The 23,652-nt window shown below is 37.8% G+C and overlaps 1 protein-coding gene across 1 annotated transcript in view; it reads right to left on the bottom strand.

The window, feature by feature from the left end:
• Nucleotides 1-23,652, bottom strand: part of LOC146717777 (protocadherin-9-like) — a 57,244-nt gene that overhangs the window by 27,001 nt on the left and 6,591 nt on the right. The window contains exon 3 of the mRNA XM_085467280.1: nucleotides 19,592-19,790. Within this exon, the coding sequence (XP_085323406.1) occupies nucleotides 19,592-19,790 (199 nt within the window). The remainder of the gene's footprint in view (nucleotides 1-19,591; nucleotides 19,791-23,652) is intronic.

The raw sequence follows: 23,652 nt of genomic DNA on the forward strand, positions 1-23,652 counted from the left end.
CTAGGTAAGCTACCTGAAGAAGTTCAGATTTTCCACTTAATAAAAATTGGCTTTGTCTTACATGCATAACCCAGGCTGTGTGTTTAGCCAATTCACATGATGGATCCTTTGTAATTCACCTTCCAATAAAAATCAATAGTAATACTGATTTGTAACTTCACCATTTGTTTCAAAATAAAATTGCAACTTGCTCCCAAGGATTTGCCGTGGTGCATATGTACTGCTGAAAGGATAATAACTGTATATATATTACAAAAAAAGCCTTTGTCTAATATTTGTGGAATCCATGGATATGTTGACAGTGTTTTAGAACAAAAAGTCTTCCCTGTACCATCCCGAGACCACAATTGATATTTTGGGGTTTAAGCTAAGGTTTGCATGAATTATTTAAAAGAAATGTAGAAACACTGCATTGCCACAAGATTGGATAACAAAATATTACTACTCCATGACCACTTAAAAACAACAACAACAACAACTAAGAACAAAAATCAAGAACAAAGGGCTCTCTTGGCATTATTCTGATGATATAACAGCAGTATGCTAAATGTGTCACATGCCTAAAACTAGATGAGTTCAAATTACAACACTAGCTGGCCTGAGAAAGTGAAGCTCACACAGTGCTGTTGCTTTTGAGGTAAAACTACACTTGAAACACACTTGGATCAGTGTGAGCAGTAACAGGAGCAAAACATATGGAGGAAAATACACTTGTGAAATAACCTAAATGGTTGGGTCAATTTTTTTTTTCCATCCTTGGCTTTTATAATGCTGATTCTAGTTGCTCCCAAGAATGCTGCTTAAAAATGATAATCCAGGGAAGGAAGGGAGGATCTCCACAGACCTGCCTCAAGCCTGCTTCCAAAACTATTAAGAAATATTATGCATCCTTCCAAAGACACCAGCCTCACTCTGCCTCTCACACACGTTTCCTCCTTTATTCTTTCTGACAAACAAGTGTTGGAACAAAAATGTAAGTACCTGCAAAATACCAGATCATAAGAAATGGTTTTTGTGGGTGTGTGACCGATTTTCAAATATTCAAATGTTTTCAGCCACCCTTTCTTATTTTGAAACATACACCAAAATACAGAAATACATAAAAAAAAAACACAGTTTGGACAATTCGGATGAACTTGAAAGTCAAAATTTACTATGATTACCTTTATTCTTCAACACAGCGAGTTTCTTTCCCCTCGCCATCTCCCTTCTTAACAGTTGACCTGTCACACTGCTCCCACTGCCAGACTGCAGCTGCACCTTATGTACATTTTGTAGTATTCATTCCACCTCATTCATTTCTGTATTTTATGTATATAAGTTTAGATTCGTTATTTATAGTTGGTTTACACAGCTTTGTGTATGTATGTGTAATGTGTATATATAGACACTTGTGTGTGTGTGGGTGTGTGTGTGAGATTTACATTGCTGTGCTTGAGAGCCACCATCTACCGAAACCAAATTCCCTGTATGTGTCTGCACATATACTTGGCCAATAAACACGATTCTGATTCTGCTTGATCTCTTTTTAGCAGTGTTCTTGTAATTTCTTTAAGTAGTCTTCAGAAATAGTTATCCAGGCTTCTTGAAGGACATTCCAAAGCTCTGCTTTGGATATTGGTTCCGTTTTTTGTTCCGTTTTCTGTCAAGATGTTGGCATCTGTGAGTTGGAGAGGCCAATCCATGACTGATAGTGTTCTACTATTTGTTTTTCTACTCATGTATGCTTTTACTGCATTGGTAGCGTGTTTGGGATCACTGTCATGCTGAAAAATGAAGCCATTGCCAATCAGATGCTTTCCAGATGGTATTGCATGGTGGATCAAAATCTGATGGTACTTTTCTGCATTCATAATCCCATCAATTTTAACAACATCCCTGAAACTGCTAGCTGAAATGCAGCCCTAAAACTGTGACTGTCTTGCGGTGCCTCCGTATTTCACAGACGGCTGCAGAAACTCACTGTTGTACCTCTCTCCTGACCTCCTCTGTATGTGCTGACAATGATTTGAACCAAACATTTAAATATGGATTTTTCACACCATGAGACCTATCTTGCAAGATAGGCAACATCCAACAAACTTTCAAGACCTTTAAAAAGAACTATTGTTAAGGCCCATTTAAAATTGCAAGACAATCTGGCTCCCTCGAAGCAAAATATAAATAAATGAATGCTGGCTCAAGCCTTTTGTACAGTACTGTTTCCACATTTTTTTAAATAAGTATTCCAATGTCTTTTTTATGTTACTGTATGTATTCTGCTATTAAAAATACAATGGTGTTAGTATAACACAAAAAGTCTCCACTTTAAACACAGGATGCCTGATTAAGTGCAAATATTTAAAAGATTTTACAAGAGTTGCTCTGCATCTGGATGAACCTAGCAAAATTTGAAACTACAATCACACATTTACTACACAAACAAACCAAATCCTAAAACAGCACATAGAAGATATTTGGTTGCATGCCTTTCAGCTTTATATCGACTGTAATTGTGCCACTGGCAAACTGGGGGACTGCTAAAATACATGTAGGAAACAGTTTATACTCAGAGTGTTTTGCAGATAACCAGGGGTGGTGCCAATGTGGCATAGTGTAGAAACTGCCACGAGTTGCCACTCCGCGTGAATATTTCTAATAATAATCTAATCTAACAATCTTACTATTGAGAGATCCACTGAATGTGCACTTCATTTACATTCGACTGTAAAAGATTTTGCGGGATAACAACAAGTTGCAATAAATTATCTTAAAAGTTTATGTGCATACTTTTTTAAGTTGTCTTAAAAATGTATGACCTTATGGGTACTCGGAGGCCTGTGATGTGCAGTATTTCTACATGAAGAAATTGTAAATTTATTAATTTGAATATCTGGTATGAATATCTGCTATAATACGTGGTCTGCCACACATGCAACCTTTTTTTGACTCCCATCTAAATTGCATAAAAATGGCATTATCTATGAAACTATGAGCTATGGTGACGTTTTTTTGAAAGCTTTTTCATCTAGTAACAGCCAGCCACCTCCAGCAACCACTCACCAACTGATTTGAGAATACGCATTTTTCACACAGGACTAGTTGGTGCCAGGGGGATCACCAGCCAGCTAATATAATATAATATAATATAATATAATATAATATAAAGTGTATTGGATTTAGTGGCTAAGTTAAAGAAGAAAAAACTAACTTCTGTAAAACATGGAAGGACAGAGGGAGTCCACATGGTGGTCTCTTGGAAGAGAACTCACTCCCATGTAGATATAAAGCATTCACTGAAAGATAATAAAAACATGGCAAGTCTAAATATTCCATTTTAATCACTAGATGTCCATAATTCCAACAGAAAGGGAAGAGCTCTGTCTTGCCCTGTATTATCAGTAATTTGTGGATTTAGTTGGTCAGTGTGGGTTTTAGTTTAGTTTAAACACACTGCTTTGTCAATATCCATCATTGCTGAAATCCTTATAGCGCACGCAGTGTTCAACGACTCCTTTAATGACGGTCTCTCTTGTGGCATATATGTCAATTTGTCTGGTGATTTATTTGTTGGCTGACTGGCCTGGTATCACCTAACTCATTCAGGTAGACAGAGTGTGTATGTGTGCGTGTGAGTCACAGTGGGAAAAAGAATGAGCGAGAGCGAGAGCGAATGAGAGAGACAGCCTATGCAATGCAATCATACTTGGCCTGCATCCACTCACGTTGTAATGGGAAAAGCAGTGTGCAAGCAAAACTCTCATGAGAAAACAGGGAAAGATGAGAAAATAAGTGGGTCAAGCACTAGGCGTGAGGGGCAGGATTGGCAAAGAGGACACCAGTGAAATCAATGCACATCTCAAGGCTTGCTTTGGTGGGATATCGAACACCAGAAAAGTGTACTGTGGTGGTAAACGATGGGCTAAAAGCTGTAGGTGCCCTGTCTGAGTTTGATTATCTCGTTCCCAAGGTATTCGTCGTCATCATATCTTGCGAGATAAGTATCATAATAGTTGTGTATTTTTGCTGTTACAGTAAATGCTACCCAAATTGTTAGCCATTATAACTCTTGTCTCCTGAGATAAAAGCAATGATACTTCACGGGCATCCTGGTGTTAAAGAAGCTAATTGTTTCTGTCAGTCCCTGAGCAAACATGAACCGGCCTTCACAGCATTTACCAGGGACATTCAAATACAAATGGCAAACAAACAATACTCACAAAAACCAATACAGTTTTAACATTTGACCTTAACCTTCATACATTTGCATTTCCACATTCTAATTTGACACATTTCAGATTTGTATTAATGAAAATTGGTCTTTCAGAGAAAACATTGCAAGATACGTGCCCATTAGTGAGTTAGGAGCTGCAGCACAATGATCGGTTTTTATTAAAATAAATAATATCAGTTTAGACTCTCCATTACAAACACAAGGTGAAGGGAACCGATCTAAGAATATACAAATAAAAACAATCAATGGAATTCCAAAAAACACGTTTTACAAGGTCAACATGTTATCTGACGGATTTGTCAATATTCAACAATTCAAATTCTCTTTCTATTCTACATATTTGGAGAGAAGAAATAATCATTTCATGATTTCAAACTGAATCAAATAAAAATTAAAGCTAATAAGAGTCAAAGCCCTTACATTTTAGAGCAATATAATCCCATTAATGTTATCAAAATGAAATCTGCTTTGATTATTTTAAGGTTTTTAAGAAGCCTTTGATGAACATGGTTTGTCATAAAGAAAAGATGTTTACAGGCTGAGACGTCGTAGCTGAGGTGAGCCCATGACTGACTCAGGGGAATGGAGTTAGCTGAGTAATGTTTGCAATAAAATCAGGCTGTAAATAGAATAGAAGCTTTTGATTTTTATGTATACGGACTACTCCAGGTTGAAAGGCTTTAAGTACCGGAACTGCTGACTAGTTTTTTGAGCTCAAAAGGTCAAAATTCTGGAGTGCATGCTTAGCACACGTGAACATAAACTAGATCGGTGCAAATTTGAACCAGATTAAGGGTCCAAATTGAAACTTACAGTTTTGTGGTACACATGCAGCAATGTTCAGTTCTCTGAACTGCTCTAGGTATCTCAGTTTAAGTAACCTCACTGTTGTTTTTATTTATTTTTTGACACACTGAAACCTTTTTAGGCTGTTGGCTCCCATTATCTGGGATGTTGCTGCGGTGAATCCGAAAGTGCTCTGTCAAAACAGTAGCCCTAAAACAGGTAGCTTTTATCTATAAAGGGAATCAACATATGGAATCCGTTACACACACAGCACAAAACTGACTGAAATTGGGGCTCTTTCAGAATACAAAATAGAACACTTTCCAGGGTCTGTCTCTGTCTCTCCTTTCCCCCCACCTTCAGCAGTGCGCTATAAATGTTCTGTGCTTGAAATTTACTGTTCATGTATTCTCACCCACCATTAACACAATGGGGCATTCATACCCTTAAGCTTCTCCAAAATTGACAGAAAAAAAAAAAAAAGCAAAACAAGAGTCCTCAGGTGTGAATTTCGCTGTCACATCTCCATTATTTTTTGAATCAATATGATTTCTTCTTTTTTGGTAAGCATTTTCATTTCATATAAATCACCACAGGTCTAGATTGGCGAAGGAAAAAAAATCTCATTTACAAATTGTGTCCTCGTTTGTTAGTGGCACAGCACCTCAATTACCCAGTGAGCAGGTTTTTATTTATTCATGCAGACAAAGTCACGTATTCATGAGGATTAACCCAAAACTCGCTCATAGACTGGCAGGCACAGATTGCATATTTTACCATATGAGCAATAGCTGACGCATTTACCCTCAAAAGATTGAGACAAAGCATGAGAGAGGCAGACCAGAGAGAGCTTTTGGGTCACTGCATGGTCAGTTTCACTAACTTTATTCTGATTTGTGTTTTCAAGAATATATAAAAGGGTAATGTATTGTGAATAATATTGTATGTGTGCAGTGGAGAGCGTTCTTGCTCGGGAGAAGCGAAAGAGCATATGGAGCAGGAAACAAAAATAGGAAACTGAGTAATAGTTTGTTTTTGTAACGCTACTTTTTTGTTTTCTCCGCAATATGAGTTTGGTATGTGACGCTCCGAAAAACAGTTTCAAATGAAATGTTGCCTGAAGAGGTCCAAATCCAGCATTTACATCCACATTCATGAACAAGATGGGAAACAAAATAAACAATGTACGAATCGGTTCCCGTAAGTAAAAAAAAAAAGTCATACAGTAATACACTGAATGTCAGCAAAATGCATTCCCTTCAGATCAAATGTACTCTCTCCGGAAAATATCAAATCATCCTAATAGCCAAATTTCTCTTCAGAAATTGTTAGGGAAATCCTCTGTCCCCTGTCATATTACCCACATTTATCAGGATGCAGCATAGCCATTAAGTCTGGAGGTTTATCAAATTATCTGCTTGCAGAATGGCCGAAAAGGGACACATTACAACCAGTCGACTTTGTCTGAGCTGCTGCAAAGCAATATTCCGGGATGCTGCAGCAACCAAAAGCAAATTATGGTGAACATAACACAGAGTTCAGTGGAGCGTTAACAGAATGGATGGCCCTATCCTGATTTTCTATCTGTTGGGACAGATGTCGCTAAGTCCCCGTGACTCGTGAGGTGGACGGCCCTGTAAGCAATGGCAGATGCTCCAAAGGTAAGACAGATGGATTTTGCCAGGGTTCTATGGCAGTATGCGCATTTTTCACTTGGAAGAAAATTAACAGTAATAACTGCAATGTCTAGTTTGAAATGATGAGGAAAGAAACTCTTAATGTCCTCTATTTAAAATAACATATGCCATACTATTCAGACAGACCCTTGCAAATATGGCCATTAATAGTATGGGCCAAGTAAAATATAGTTAAAGCCAAGAACATGTTTTGAATAACCAGCAGCCAGAACTTTATAAACTTAAAAACACAACTTGTAAAAGACAGGGCAAGAAACCTGTATGGAAGTGTAACGTGTTGGCTTTGGTTTGTCTGAAACTGTGAGTATAAAGTGTAACAAACATACATATGCTGTTCTGAAAAATCAGTGATAAGGGATAAGGCAAGAAAAGGCATCCCTTCACTAATTATGTGTCCAGTTGTCTTTCTTATCTGCATTTGTTGACAGTATAAGTGGGCCTGTGGGTGTATATCAGCGCCTGCTCGAGAGCACACAGGCATGTGTCTGCTGCACATGTGAATGTGTGTGTGTGTGCTTGTTATATTCAAATCCTGGCTGCTGCACACAAGTCGCCCAAACCCAGTATTTCACAAACACCATGCCTTCTAATACGCTGCAATATCAAGCTCCTATTGTTGGATAATTGCCACTGATGGAGAAAAAAAAAAGACCAATATTTCATTCTGCACAATCTGTGGTAAACTGAAATCAATGAGGCCGAGTACTGTGATTAAAATGTGATCGGATCACTGACGACCAACAATGACAACAAACATGAAACAGAGCTCCTTTTTTGAACAGACAAAGCTGCTCAATGGTTTAAATTTTGTCCACTGTGACCAGGATAATGGCAACCTATTGATCGCTTTTGGCATTTACGCTGAAACTCTAACTTTCTAAGCGGTTCATGTTAATTTTTAAAAGAAATCGTGACGTTACGTGAGACCTGTTTTGTGTGGAGGGGAGACTGGGGGACTTTTTGTTTTGCTCGAGTTTTGGACTGATCTCGTGTTGGGCAGCTCTGCTTTTTGTTTGATCTCCTGCAGCAGGAGAATCACACTGAAGAAAGATCTACAAGGGAGGTTTTCAAAGACCCTTAGGTTGTCGATGCTAGTGCTTTGTGTTCGACCTCTCTGTTCTTAACTGTAGTTGTGCAACGTGGGAGGTTTGTTCAGCTAGATCAAGGTGTATTCCTATGTATGTGCTTCTGTAGGAATGCTTTATATATATGCTTGGCATATAAAGGGTCTGCATGCGCTGTGTCTCTCTGGACAACAAGGGTGATTAATAAAGAAACAAAACAACAAATAAGATGTTCATTTTATTTTATTTTTTATTTTTATTTTTTTTAAGCCTTAAGAGTGATGAAGCTGAACTTCAGAAAAGAGCAGATTTTATATGTCCTTCCTCACAGGACTTTCTCTTTTACTCTCTGCCAATTCATTAACTTGAAGAATTGAGAAATATTGTCTTGCGTGGTCTCAAAGATCTTCTTAACAAAATTCCAGGGCCACTAAACTGCACTTTCATTTTCTGTACGACTAAAATGTTCCCAAATTGACAGTTGCTGACTACTTTTTGCTTTTACTCTTCGTGTTTACTTTCCTTCATCTCAAACATTTTAGTGTTTGTGCTTTTCTTCTGCATTATATGTTTAGAAAACTGTAACTATAATTAGACGCTTCAAGGCAACAACAGCTTAAAAGAGGGCTTTTAGTGATCAAATGTCTCAAGTTCTTCGGGGATGAATTCAGCCTTTTATTCAAGAAGTTAAGGTGCAAGAGAGGGCTTTCCATGGTGCATTATATGGAACTGTATTCGCTCAATCATCCATTATACCACATGAAATGAAAGTCAGCATGAGACCCCATGGCACCTCTGTCCACACCACCATGTGTTGTATTAAGGGTGTATTATAGCATGGACCAGTGGGTCCCAGATGCGACAGCAGGACTGATCATCAATTATTATACCTCACTGGATCAAAATGAGCATTTCTGCTCATTCCAACATCCCCAGCGCTGGCCTGTGGTGGCTAAGCTGAGGCTTAATGCACCTCCAACCCCCCATCCCCTCTACAGGCTCAGCAACACCAGCAATAGCCCTCGTGGAGGCAGTGGGACATGCCTCAAGACAGCATCTGCCTCCCCTTGGTGACCTGCCGAGTTAAGCCAACTGAAGAATCAAGGGCACACTTGCAGAGGTCCCCGATTTTATCATAACAAAGACATTGCTGCTGCTAGTGCCTGTAACTAGCTTCAGGAGATGTTTCAGTCTATTTCTGCTAATACTATGAACTCACTCTCTCTAACGTTGCCTTTCTTTCACCCAGTATTTTCTTCTCTCTCTTACCATTCTGTCTGAAATGAACACCGAGGGATACATCCAAAGAACCGCAATTATGTCAGTAAATACTTCGGATACGCTGTTTACAGTAAATGAATATTTTAGAACTTTGAAGAGTGTTGAGATGTCTAAATGGAAAATAAAATAAAAGGGTGTCTTGTTTTTCAGCAACCACTGGTGTTATGTTTTGCTGTTTTAGCCTGAATATCTTATAAATGGAATAATAATCCAGAGAAGTAGTACAATTTCCACAAAATCCTGGAAATTGTCAATATTATTTTTTCTTTTTGAATTAGTCAGGATGACAGATGTTTGACGCTTGAAATCCAGTGGGACATCTGGCTAAATAGAATAAGGACAAATCAATGCAATCATGCAGGTGTCAGGGGGAAATGGGGACAACAGCACACAGTCTGTCTGCTTGCTCGCAGGAGCTTCTGGCAAGTATTTTGTGCACCAGGTCTGCTTCTGCATGCATGGAGTGGCAGACTGCTCACGAGTGCTACATTGCCTTGAGGTCCCCACAGATGCCTCACAAAGAGCACGGGCAGAAATGCACCACAAACTTGTGATGGTGGATGTGATGAATGCCTCAGCTTTCTTGCAGCATAGAGTACACAACAATCAGGTTTATGTGTTCAGTGTCAAGCCTCCTTGAACTCCACTGTCATTTTCTGTTAGGCCGAACATGTCCTGGAGGGCCTAGCTGAAGATCAACCCCCTTGTCCTATCTGAAAGCCTCACTCTCTTTCTTCTCTCTTTTTTCTTGCACTCATTCAGTACAACTTCTTCCGTCGTTTCTCACCACACTCTGACTCCATGCATCAGTATTACCAGCACGTGAGGGGTTCCACATCTCCATGAATACCAATTTATCAACCAGTTGGTGTATACATTGATTGAGCGTGGTTAGGTTCCATATAATGCAGTGGAGTAATCCCAAGCATGCTTGTGCATTCAACACCCGGATTAAATGATTGTGTTAATTCAGAATACAATTTCAAAACATACTGTAACCTGTATTCTTTACCATATAGAAATATATTTTTATTATATTTCAGCCAACTCGATTAAAAGCTGGTAACTTCATCAGAAATCAGTTGGGTATGTATGTGTATGAGTACTGTTAAGCATGAAATTTATTGCAGTTTTATGCTTGTGCTTGTGAAATTAATGATTTCACAGAAAAATATTGCATTTCTTGTGAATGACACATTTTAGCAGAAATATGCTAATACGTGAAATATAGACAGATGGCATCATAGTTGTAGCCGTCTGTCATCATATCATTGATGTCATTGCTGCAATGCTGAAGCTATCACTGTAAATTGAATCTAATCAAAACTGCAGTTAATCTCATAACGCTTTCGTATTGGAAAATAAGGCAGAGAAAAGCCGCAATATAATTTTACTTTAGTCACAGCAGGCTGTTCTTCAAGTAAATATCTGCTTAATGTTCATTTTTCTCATCTGTCAGAACACTTCTATTATTCAGCTTCCCCTGATGTGTAAATAATTGTGCTCTTTTTAGGACAATGAAGCTTTAAGACGTCTTTGCCATATGCTTCTAGCCCGCTATTGGTGTACTGCATGCAGAGTATCCGGACAACCCAGGTCAATGACATTAAAGGCTGAGAGAGTTGGTGAAAATACAACCCATGTGATGCTGGGTCTGCTCAGCCTTCAGGAGACATATTGATGCACAGTTATTTTGGTCAATAAGTCCTTCTGAGCAGAGGCCATCCTTATCCTTGAGACCGACTGCATGTGAAAAATGAGAATGGGATGAGACCATGCATTTTAATATGCAGCAATATCTTAAAGGAAGGGACGCGGAGAAAGAAGGAGAGGTGTGCTGTGTGGGAAGAGAAAAAATGCCATGCGCTTTTCACAGGGGAAGCAACACCCACAATTATTTATTGTAATTTCAATGAGAACCGGTGGTATGGCATGCAGCGTAATTCAGAAATGGTGATCGTGCTTGTGTGCGGCACCACACTTTGCCAAGGTGATTAGCAACATACAACTTATCTATCGAGATAATAAATCACAGAGTAATTTGCTAACTTACTTCCTACTGCTAAGTAGCATCTGCACATGTGTATAATAATTTGCACATCGTAAGTGATTTAAGAGTGGTGAAAGGTGAGCCAAGGGCACGACCCCCCCCCCCCCACACCCAAAAAAACCCCCAAATTTCAATGCTAAATAACTGTCAGCTGGTGGTCTTTTCTTGGCGTCTAATCATGGTTGAAAAATAGTTCAAAAATGAAAGCTCCTAAGGAATTCTGTGTTCAATTTTTTTCCCTACTATATCTTTAATCATTAGAATAAAGTTACTTTCGGCTGGTCTCTTATTCACAAGGGGTCACCACAGCAGGTAGCGCCACATGTTAGATTTAGCAGATTTTTAAGGCATGACCTTCTAAACTCAAAGGGATTTGTCTTTCCTTCCAGAACAGAAATGGGATCTTCAGATTTTTTTGTGAACAATACTAAAACTAAATAGCCAAAATGAAAAGGAAAAGAAACTTGGTAGAATCAATGAAAAGGAAAAAGAGAAAACACAACTGCAAAAGTGTAAGTCGAACGTGAACACTCTTGTCATTGGGTTCAGCACTTTTCCTATGAGCTCTTTGTGTTTAAATAATAGCAATCCCGAGCTTATCCTGCTTTTGTTTCCCGACATTATGGACAGAGAGGGGCCAATCATAAGAGTTGCTGTTAATTACTGTGCAACAAATGAAATAGAATTTATATGTAAAAAACTATAAATGGCATAAAATTATTGTTTATTTTTATTAAAAGAATATTAAAAGATTCTAAACTTTGTGCAACCAGTTTGTAGTACTAACCTTATTAGCTGTTGTTTAAAAATATAAATAAATAAATAAATAAATAAAATAAAGGCTAAAACATGTCATTTCTTCCTTGCCAGTATTTCTCACTTTGTAAGAAAAGGTCTGATTTGACCTGTGATGTGACGATTTTGACCATAGAAATGACGTCAAATATTTCAACGATGTTTGCTGGGACAGTTCTGGTCTTCCTATCAGTTTCCCATCAAAGAGCAGTAGCTAATCCATCTTGCTTTGTTTTATTTATTTATTTATTTATTTATTTTTTAATCAGACAGAACACGGTTTTGAGACCCAAGAAGTTAAATTTCACTGGCCAGACACTGCTTACCTATGTTTTAGTGACTGGATATGTAAATATTATTTTCTGTAGTCAAAGCAGAGGTGCTAAAACAGTGCAGCCAGCATGCCAATTTGAACTGAATGTAACGTTGGTTGCACAATCAAATGCTGCAGGTTGGTGCAGAGGTGATATTATTTTTCACTTTTACATCTTTCCCTTTTTTTTTTAACGTCATCTACATTTGGGATTTTTGTGAAAGCTATCTGTATCTAATTAAGTTGAATAAAATATTAGCAAATCCATATTTTATAGCTTCCCATGTTTTCCTCTTGCTTCTGTAGGGACTCAGAGGTTCTTGCTCTACAGTCAGGTGTAACCTCAGGTCATCATACTTGAAGGAGAGATCTTAGGAAATGTTTGGAGTATTGTGGGATCCAAATGTGTGATGAGGTTTTCTTCCGAATTTAAAAATTCATCTTGGTTATTGTCTGAGGAGCTCTGACCAGAAGCTCAAGACAAGGCTTAGTGGTTGTTTATTTCCAACCAGAATAAAATATATGACTATAAAAACCTACAGCTAATCGCACCATGCATATGCCAGACACCATTATCATCAAATACATAGCTCGCAGATTTTTTACTTCAAGTGTGTTGTTTTTGCTTTTGATGATTCATGTTTGATAATACTGAGACCAAATCAGCTATGGAATCGAGGACTCACAACACTCACCTCTTTCAAACACAATATTTTACAGGTTTTATATGCAGCCTGAGCCATATTCCAGTTTGGGAATCACAGAGTCAGTGAAATGGAACAAAGTGGATTGCTGGCTGGGGCCTTTGAGCGGCTATCCTTGTTTGAAGTCTCTCTCCAGCCCTGCCGAGTTCAGAATACATTGTCCAGAGATACGATCAAACTTGGCAGCTATTGATTCCTTCCCAAATCAGACATAAGACATACTGAACATGTTAAGAACTTTCAAATACGTTTTTTAATTGTGTACGTCTTTCAAAAACCCACTCGTATCACAGTGCTGCTGAGTCAGTTTGAAAAAGGAGCTTTTGGACAGTCAGACACTGTATCATGCCAATATTTTTATTTTTCTCTCAAAAATTTCATTCTGAGGACGCTCATGCATAAATGTGCAAGAAGACGAGCCTTCCTTGTGTCACTGTGACAAATATAATGTTCTTTTTCTTTCTTTGTTTCTTTTTTTTTGGTGATCTAGTTAAAATAATACTAAGTGTACGTTGGTTCTGAACTGCTCCAAAGCCCTGGAGCTCAATGAGTGTAAACCAGTCATGATCACTTTTGTTTTACTTTCGGTTTATATCACTCTCCCTCTTTGCCTTCCTCCCCTGACAACCAGGCTGTTTTTATTTTTCTAGGTAGAGTTTCCACAGTAACTCCTTTTGTTTCACCATCCACCATTTCAGCTACCTGGGGAAAGCTGCCAATAGGTACTGGGGGAAAAAATCCACTCTCCTCTACCTATTTGGGTTGCACAACTGTGCCTCACATTTTCCCTGCGTATGTTGATACATAGTGGCAGACAGAATAGCATAGTGGAAAAAAAAGGCTTATGGGGAACCAACCTAAAAGGGGATGGTCTCATGATTCTATAGCCACTACATTGTGCAATTAGCATTTATTTCATAGTGAAATTAAACATTTAAAAAAAATAAAAAATCAGCTGCCTATTGCCTTTTTCACAGATGCTGAAATAAAAGTATCAAAGGATCCAATAATAACACAAACATTTTTTCATTTAAAACAGAAATATAATCCCCTACAATAGTTGAAAAAAGTACATTTATCCACATAAAGCACATAGTTAGGACTTCAAGTCAGTGGTGTACTAAAAATATATCTACCTAATATCTTGTGGATAATATGCAGTTAGTTTGCAGCTCTCAGCTCTAATAACATGCTCAACTTTCAATATGTAGAGCTGTTAAAATGTCTTAAATCTACAACTGCCACTCTCGAGATCTTTCATGGTAAGTTCTGTCTGATTGCACCAGAAAGCTCCTGTCTCAACTTCACAGAAGACTTTGGCAGGCCAACAAAGAACAGGCCCTAATACTGTGGAAAAGGAGGTTTCTAACATGACACTTTTCAGCTGTTTGAAGGAGGGTGGAGAGAGATTTCTGTGAGCTAAGTTGACTCCTCCAGATCAATAGCTCGTCTCTTTCTCTCTCCAAGACAACTGGTGTGGCATTTGAACCAGATAAAACAAGGGTTCCCCTCCACCTCACCTCTGACAACTGAGCACTTCCACCAAATCCCAGTTGGATGAGAAGGATACAGATGAGTCCATTTAAATCCCCTTTCCAACTCAGTTCTAGACCCCCAGTGATCAGAAAATGCAGGAAAAAGCACCTAAAATCATCTTGAAAGGAAAGGTCCAATCTATGTAGGTTAATATTCACTGTTGCTTCATTTAGCTCTGTTGCAGGCCCACTGGGGCAGCTGTAAAAAAAGTTCTGGGAGCCAGAAGGCACAAAGGCTTTTATTTATTTATATCGTGGAGAAATATATAGCAGGAAGCAAACTGGTGCAAATGATGTGAAAGAAAAACTAGTCTGAAGAAGTTATCTTGCAGATTGTGGGATAACTGCAAGAGAAGGAATAGGCTGCATTACCATTTTATGTGTGGTATGAATTAAATATACACACTGCTGCCAGAATAAGTCAGATAACATGACAATATGTAAGGTAATCCTTCTTCCCATCCTTCAACCACCAGTGATGTACCCTTAAGCAAGGCACTTGGTTCTTAATTACTCCTGTGAAGCTGCTCATTTGTCAGCAGCAGATGATGAGATGGGCCGGCAAAAGTAAAAGGTTGCATTGGCAGCTAAAGTAAGTGTGGCATTGCTATCAAAGAGAATGCCTGCTCAGCCAACCTTGCACATAAAAGCTGAAAAAAAAAAAAACTACTCTTACAACAGTTCATCATCTTTCTAACCTGTGGTCAGCCAATTATCTGGCTCTTGCTACAATATTGGACTTTTAACTCTCTGAACAAGGGCCCTCTTCTCCCTTGCATGTCAGCTTAGTCTTTCCCCCTGGTCGCTCATGACATTGTAACACTAATTACAGCTAATTGTTCTATGCTGAATGGATTTAGTCACATTGCAAATGATATGCCATTGGTCAGTGTCACAATGTTTCCACAGAAAAAAATTCAATGGGGAATGGAAATTTGCACAAATGAATGTAATTAAGAAGCACATTCATTACTTCTAATTGCATATGAGAACCCTCAAAGTGAAACCGAGATCCGGCTCATATGAATAATTAATGCAGCTAACTGTACTGAACACTGTAATGTTGCTGCTGTCACATAATGATGTGCTAAACTATTGCTTTTAATGATAAACTGTAGTGTTATACTTTTTCGTAATGCACAGTCCCAATCACCCACAAACTTATTTTTTTCCTCATTAAATCCCTTTATTTGCTGGCAGATTGTGTCTAGACAGTTGAATTCCAATCTCAGCACAAGCGAATGGGCGGCCAGACATACTGAGTAGAGTTGGAGGTTAGAGAAGTATTAAAAATTCAAGTGGTACCAACGTGTTTGGCACACTAGATCAAGTCAAGTGGCCTTTTCCAAAGACAAGAAAAGGGCAGTTGTAAATCAGCCAACTGGAAACTCAGTCTGAGAGCCATTATGAAAATTTTGGACCTACAGAAATCAAAGAGTTGAGAATGTAACCCCCAGAAAGTATGAACTTTGCAAGCCTTTAATCAGATTATTTGTCTGCTGGTATCACAGGAATTATAGAATGTGCCATAAAAGACCCCCAAAAATGTTAAAGTAAACATCACACAAAAAATAATGATTGAAATCTCTGATTTGATGAGTAATTACTTTTTTTTTTTTTTTTTAGATTTATACAGAATGCATTGCAACACATTCAGAACTGTAATCGTATTACATTTGGAGTATTTAAAAAGGATTGGCTTATTTTAATAGCAGATTTAGATCTTAGACAGACAAGGTGTAAGCTGGTCATTTGAAAGCCATATGCCACAGATTAAGATACGGCACTGTGCTGTGCAGATATTTCATGTTCCTTCCAGAGGCTAATGCACTTCGTCGGAACTGCCTTTGCTGAGCTGCTTGTAAGTGGGCAAAAGTACAAGCTCCTAAATCCCTCAACTCCAACAACAGGAGAAAGAAATAAGTATATTACAAATCGTCCGGAGAACAAAATTGTGTATTGTTTGAAAAATGTGAGGGATTTAGACTCAGGGATTTGCTCCCACTTTGCCCCACTTTGTCTGAGGGCTTAGCACTGATCGCTGCTCGCGACATGATGATTCCCATCATTCTTCAAAAGCCTTTCAGGTCATCATTAGTACAACATATGCTTAACGGCACAGGTTACCACAAAAAAAGTGAAGCAGATAAAAAGTGAGGTTAAAAATTAACACAGAAATATGTCAGTGTCCACACAGGTTGACAGATCAAGAGTATGCTCACGCTACCCACAAACATAGTGTAGATGCCAAAGCAAAGAATTACATGTATGTCCCATTTTGAACTATTCACCATGTTTAATTGTTCTGATTGTATAGTTTTGCACTTGCCAGCTGTTTGACGTATACAGCTCTGACATAAAAACGTACGTGCAAATGATGTTAATTAGGACTTTTTATATATTTGTCGAGACAGAAGAAGAACTAACAAAATCTTCGAAATAATGTGTGACAAGAGAGGCGACAGCTTAAGACTGATGGCGGGGTGGTGAAATAAGCCTGGAGGGGGAGGCAAGAACCCATAAAATGAACAGCCGCCTTACTCATAAATAATAGAAACATAAAATGTCATATGAACTTTATATCAAGAGAGGGTGGTCTAATAAAGATGCAGGTTTAAAGAGGAGTTGAGAAATTCATTGTCATAAGAAGGCCACATGGCTTGCCTTTGGCACAGACAATTATTCAGAGCAAGTTGACATTCAGGTTCTAGCTGAAGCACCTTTAAGAAACAACACTGCTTTTGACTCTCGAAATTCTCTCGTTCTACTGTTGCTCGGGTCTTTCAATCTCTCAGCTCTGTTTCTCACTTTTCACTTGGAGTCATTCCATCTCCTCTCTCCTCTTTACACTTTTCCTTGTTCTTTCTGCTTTACAAATTGAGACGACACGATAAGAGATTGCCACTGCCATGCCAGCCTGGTGCTCATTGATAAAACCATATCTAATCCATCTTAGGCCCCCCTCTGTCACCAACACACTCATCTCTGAGACAGTCAACGTGCACAGGATCCATCTCTCTTTTTGAACTGAGCTGCACAGAGTCAGAGTTTATCTGACTTAACTTCTGAAAGAAGAAAATGGAGCTCGATGAGTCAGGTGAATTTCACTCTGCCTTGAAATGATGTGCAAGTGTGTTGTGTGTTGAATCGGTAGCATCCAAAAGCAAATGAAAAAGACTCTTGGTTTTAGGTGGAAATGCATGGTTTATGAAAGATCTATTTTATAGGAATCAAAAATGAGATTTTCCTGTAATTTCCTCGAGCCTGTAAACTCATCAAGGTTCTGCTAAATTACACAAGATGCATATTAATCAAATCGCTTTATATGGCTTGCACATTAGCTTTGAAAATGATCCATTCTCCTCTTCCCTGCCTTTACTATTTATCTGTTAGAACTATATTGACTTTAATACAGTATTACGCGTGACTTTGTGGTCAAATAACTAGAAATAGCTTTTCTAATATCCAACTACTTATATTAGACTCCGATACAGCACTCACTAGGATTTTTCATGCAGCAATTTGTAAAAGTACACATGCATTTATTACATTAGTATGGTCTTCTGTCTAAAGCTAAGACACTTCAACAAATATTACCCCAGAGGGAAAGTGGGTAATAAGTGGAGTATTTGAGCAAGTTTATGAAGTATGAGATGTTTATGTCTCTGTATATTAATGGAATCATGAGCAATTGCCTCACTATTCGAATGAATCACATATGAATCACTACTGTCAACATGGTGAATTATAGAGAACAGCTGGGGAAGGAGATGTGCTGCATGCATTTATAAAAATGCATGTGTACAGATTTGTGAAAACTGTTTTTTTTAAACGTACAAAAATGTCTTGTTATAACTTCACAATCTTGCCATGAACAGAAGGCCATCACCACAATGTCGCCCATTTTGTTTAATACCTAACACAAGCGTTCACAATCACACTCACACTGACACCCAGGCCCCAAACCTGTCAGCCCAGATGCTGGGGAGACACCAGGGACTCTTGTCTCACTTACAACAATGACACAATGGCTTTACTGCATGTAGGTGTATACAAAGAAAGCTATTTTTCAGTGTTCTTTGGATCTTATATGCTGCATAGGAAAAAGAAAAAACGGTCTCACATTTTGACAGAAAACTGAAAATCAACAGAGTGAAGATCTACACCAGTCCTGTCCGAAATATACGATGGAGGGTTATATCCAGAAAATGAAATCGGATTCACTTGGATTCACTGGGATCCACAATAGCCTTGTTCATGCTGTCTTGTCATATATGGCGAAATAATTTCAGCAGCATCTCTGGTATGCTGCTTGTGTTTCATCACTGACACTGATGAAAAAACCCAGAGTTTTTTTGTTTTGTTTTGGTTTTTTTCTACACTGTCTTAAGGACGTTTCTTTTTCCATCTGGAACTTGTTTGAGCAACTATTAAAATGTATATGCATGAGGAAGGAGTTGTGTATCCCTGTGTTTAAAAAGGCTTGTTTTATGGAAAACAGCAGTGGGCAGTAAGCCATGGAGTGACAGCTGTCTTGTGAATCATTAAAATACAATTTGGCAACACAGTTAAAACTTCAGAGGAATAATTCCCATTACGTTGTACAGCTTAACACTGGACAACAGTTAAAAAAAATTAACCTTACAAAATAAATTTTAAGTAGCAAACACACTATTGTGCAAATTACATCCTTTTTATTTTATTCTGCTTTCCCATGACAGAATCACTGCTTGTGTTTTTCTTTTTTTTAATGAAACCAATTCACTTGCATATTTTAAAATGACTGAGATGGTGTTTGGTTTAATCTGTATAAAGAAAACTGTCAAATATAACACACTAAGAATGAGTACGTAGCGAAATATTGGATTTTTTTTTGCTTGCTTAAAGAATGAACTCACAAAAACAACATGCATAGCTAGTTGTTTTTGGGTTTTTTTGTACAAAAATGGCTGCTGGTTTAGTGTTTGCAAAGCTGTGTTGTTACAATTACAATCACAGCTGTAATCTCAGTAAATAATTGTACTGTTTTAAAACACAGATGGCCACTTGTAAATTATGCTGTCAGCCTCACAAAGCACAAACAATAATAAAAATGAAAAACATAAAAGAAAGGATTTGCCTGCTGTCAGATCTAGCAAAAATATACTACTCACTGGATTCAGGGTCTGAGTTTCCATCTCCCTCGGTCCGGCTGTTAGGTGATGTTTGCTCATAGTACTCCTCTTGTGGGAAGCTAAGGGGAAGAGGCTGGGTGGTACTGGCAGTGATGCTAGGCTCCGGGTCTCCAAGCCCGCTGTCACTGCAACTCTCCTGGGAACCGTCTGGAAGATGGAACGTCACACGGCGCTGGGTCTGAGGCACACCAGAAGATAAGAAATGTTTATATGAGAAACGCTTCTGTCCTGTTAATATGAACATCATGATCATCATACTACTACTACTAATAATAATAACAATACAGAAACCTACATTATTATAGTGACTGTAAGCAGTTTAAGAGGTAAGGGGTGAACATTTTTTTTTAAATTTGTAGTTACTCTCATACTAAAGACAGACCTAGACAGCAGATCTTTTAAGTCCATCCTGGATCAGACTTGCTCCACATTCCTCAGCAACAAACACCCTGTCACCATTTTATGGTTCTCCTCTCACTCATCACAGCTTAACACAAACAGCCCTTGTTATTAGACCCAGTCGTCTGGCTCAAACAATCTGGCCTTTGTCAAAGCGTCTCAGGTCCTTACGCTTCCTCATTCTCCCCGGTCCCGCATTTTGACGACAACAGCTCACTCTTTACTTAAATCGCATAAATCCCAGACCCTGACATGTGCTGCTGTTAGGAGATAACCTATATGATTGTTTCACCTGTGAGTGGTCATAAACAATGGGCTGATTGCTGAATGAATAAAACCCACTGTATCGGTCCAGGTTTTGAAATATCCACCTCTAAGATTTTTACCTTCACCCCATTGCAAGGATGAATGAAATCTCAGTTTTTGTTTTGACTATAGAGAGACTACAGAGTTGAGAAATTACATTGAAATATTGGCAGCAATGCTTCATTCTAGAAGTAGTGTTAAAGGTACTCTTTATAATCCATAGAACAGAGTGAACTGTTTTCTTTTTTTAAAGACTGTTTTATTCAGCAGTGAGGAGTTCCTATGAATACTTCAAAGTGAGATCTGTCTGGAAAAACAAGGACATTTCTTCTACAGAAAAACACTGTTTAATCTTTTAAAATATATCAAAGCTTTGAGCACCACAATCAAAATTCTTCTCACAGCCATTGTGCTGGGGTGAGGGCAGAAATCTCAAAACTATGTGTATGGTGTTAACCGCAACACTTACTTGAGATTTTTTTTTTCTTTTTTGACTGAAGGGGCAAACAGAATAAAAGGCTTTAGTGATTCACTAAACCAGTGTTATCATCAATTGAAACTGTGATTGTTGAGTCCTGTTTCTTCCATTTCTATTTCTTCTATACAAATACAGACCAGACCATTTCATATCAAGATGTTGATTCAATTAACCTTAACATGTAAGTAGGGTAAGGCTCATGGGTGAGCTTGGTGTTTAACTAATTATCATTTACACTGTAGGCTTTAGGTCATAGATATTTTACAGTATCAGAGACTAGTTTGTTCCAGTACCAGTAAAATTACACAATACTCAGTAGCCATTTTTTCCAACTATCGAAAAAAAAAAAAAACATCACTACTTAGACATAAAATCTTTTATTATAAAGTAATTTAAAGACACCAACAAGGTGGTGACAAACTTGTTACTTAAAACGTTAACATGATACTTTGTTTATAAGACGAAAAGACTGAATGAAATGGTTGGAAAGGTAACCTGCTAATGGTACTATGAAGTCGATCATTAGCTCCAATATGTTAGCTCATTCATTCATTTATTTATCTTTTTAGCCATTGCAAACATTATAGCCTATGGGACATAACTGATATCATAATGCCAATTCCAAATAAAAAGGTAGTGTGTATTTTATATAAACAGTATAAAAGATGGCCTTAGCTACAGTGACACTGCCCACTGGTTTCTGAAGAAGTAAATTGTTGAATGACGCATCAATTAAAAGTCGTTAGCTAACATGCAGTTTCATATCGTAGACAATTATCTATTTTGAAACATAGTAAAGAGTAAGCAAAACACGTACTGTTAGAAAGAGCAGTTTGTGAATTTTACATGATTGCTGGTAGAATAACAGTAGCAGTGGCTACATTGACTCCAGACACGCTCACAAAAGTATGGGTTTGACTATCGTGTAGATATACGCGTCCAGAAGAGGGACGCACCGAACACTTTTGCATTTTAAGCTTAACATTATGCTGAAACTGCAGAAAGGTTGGGTTGCGAGTTACAGTGCAAACTACAATCAGGAGGAACTTTTAACAGTCCTGTTGTGATTCCCCAAACACTCCTCATCTCTAAGTATGCGTACAGACATTAAGCACATAACACAGTGTTTAACAAATGAAAACACAAATAGAAATCTGAAATCAGTCAAAAATGTGTTTGAAATTATATTGTTATTTATTAAGCAAATACCAAACTGAATTTGTGTTTTTATTCACACATTTGAGCCGGCACACAGGACTTCTGTGAGACGTCAGAAATTAATCAAGCATAACAATCAACCATTAAAACTAATTTTTCTGTTCAGGAATGCAAGTAAATAATTTTAATTTGGCACCTTAATCAAATAATAATAATAATAATAATAATAATAATGTCCTTTACTTTTTTTCAGCTGTTTTATAAAACAGCAAATTTGAAAATTCATGGATTACAACAGTTATTATATTTTTGCATTTTAAAATATTTGGATTAAATAACTTGTGTGTACTGGTAGATTAAGCATTACAGAAAAATAAACAATGATTTTTGGTAATTACCAACACTGTTAATTTAGGTCAGCTGTGGCATAAACCTTACACTGGGTGGTCTAATAAATGTGTTAAGCACTGTATTACACATTATGAACATATACTGGATGGGATTTAATATTAAGTATAAAATGAATAAACACACTGAGCACTTGTGAACATTATTTTACATGTGAAACTCTATATTCAGACGTGCTGTGTTTTAAAATTGAAACTTCCATCACTTTAATAATATATAGCCTTTTGAAATCAGATTATTCTTTCTGAGACACCATGTATAACAAAGATTTACAATAATTCGTTTTTATTCAGTGTGACCTAAAATGAGTGATTGAGGCCATGAAGTCAGCAGAAAAGTGTTTGTCGAGGTCAAAACAGAAACCTGTTTTTTCTACAGACCCCTATAGCCCCAGAATTCTTTGTGCACCACAGCTATTGTCATCTTAAAATACAGGTTTAAGGTACGGTATTTCAGCATAACAATGCAAAATACTTCCATCCCCGACTTCTACTGTCTTTCGTAACAATAAGTCAGGCCAGCGGCACTAGCCGCCATCTTCCATGCAAAGTTTTTTTTCTGTGGTTCATATAGTTCAGCATATAGCATATAAGAGTAGACATGAACACATGTTTATGTTCAAGATGTATGCTGTCCCCATCGGTTTCTGAACAATAGCAGCATATGTACCTTTGTTTTCTTTGATTTTTTTTTATCTGTGACACTTAAACAAAAATAGTTTTTGTTTTTTTAGAATTTTGGTATTGAAAAGTAGCACAGGTATTGGTTCTGGTCACATCCCCCTAAGGCAAGGGTGTCTAACATAAGGCCCTTAGTGTTACAGCTTTTCTGATTGATATAGAGCCCCACCGTCCATTGCCACCCATACTACACCGAAGCACACGAACATTTTCTGTTAACTATTGAAAACTCTATAGTCTAAATTCATAATTACAGGCACAATGATCAATGTCTTCTGTAATGTTACATGTTTATTGTGTTTCACTGGTGCGACCCACTTCACATCGAAGTGGGCTGTATGCGGCCCACGATGTAAAATGTGTTTCACATCCCTGCTCTAAGGACACCACCAATGACAAAGACAGAATATTAACACCAAGGAAGGAGTGACAGCAACACTTACTCATAGACGAATGAGTATAGTGAGATGACATTTCCAAGGGAAAATTTTTCATGACTTGTGTTATCTAGTGTTTATCTTCTTTTACAGTAACTCCATAGTGTATCCATCTTTAAACTGAATAACTGAGACAGTGACCTTATATTGGCAAAATGTTTTGGGTGTCTCAGG

This window comes from Copadichromis virginalis, linkage group LG2, assembly GCF_057382275.1.
Source record: "Copadichromis virginalis isolate Kocher_CV1m ecotype Utaka linkage group LG2, C_Virginalis_male_GT1.1, whole genome shotgun sequence".
Classification (NCBI taxonomy): Eukaryota; Metazoa; Chordata; class Actinopteri; order Cichliformes; family Cichlidae; genus Copadichromis; species Copadichromis virginalis.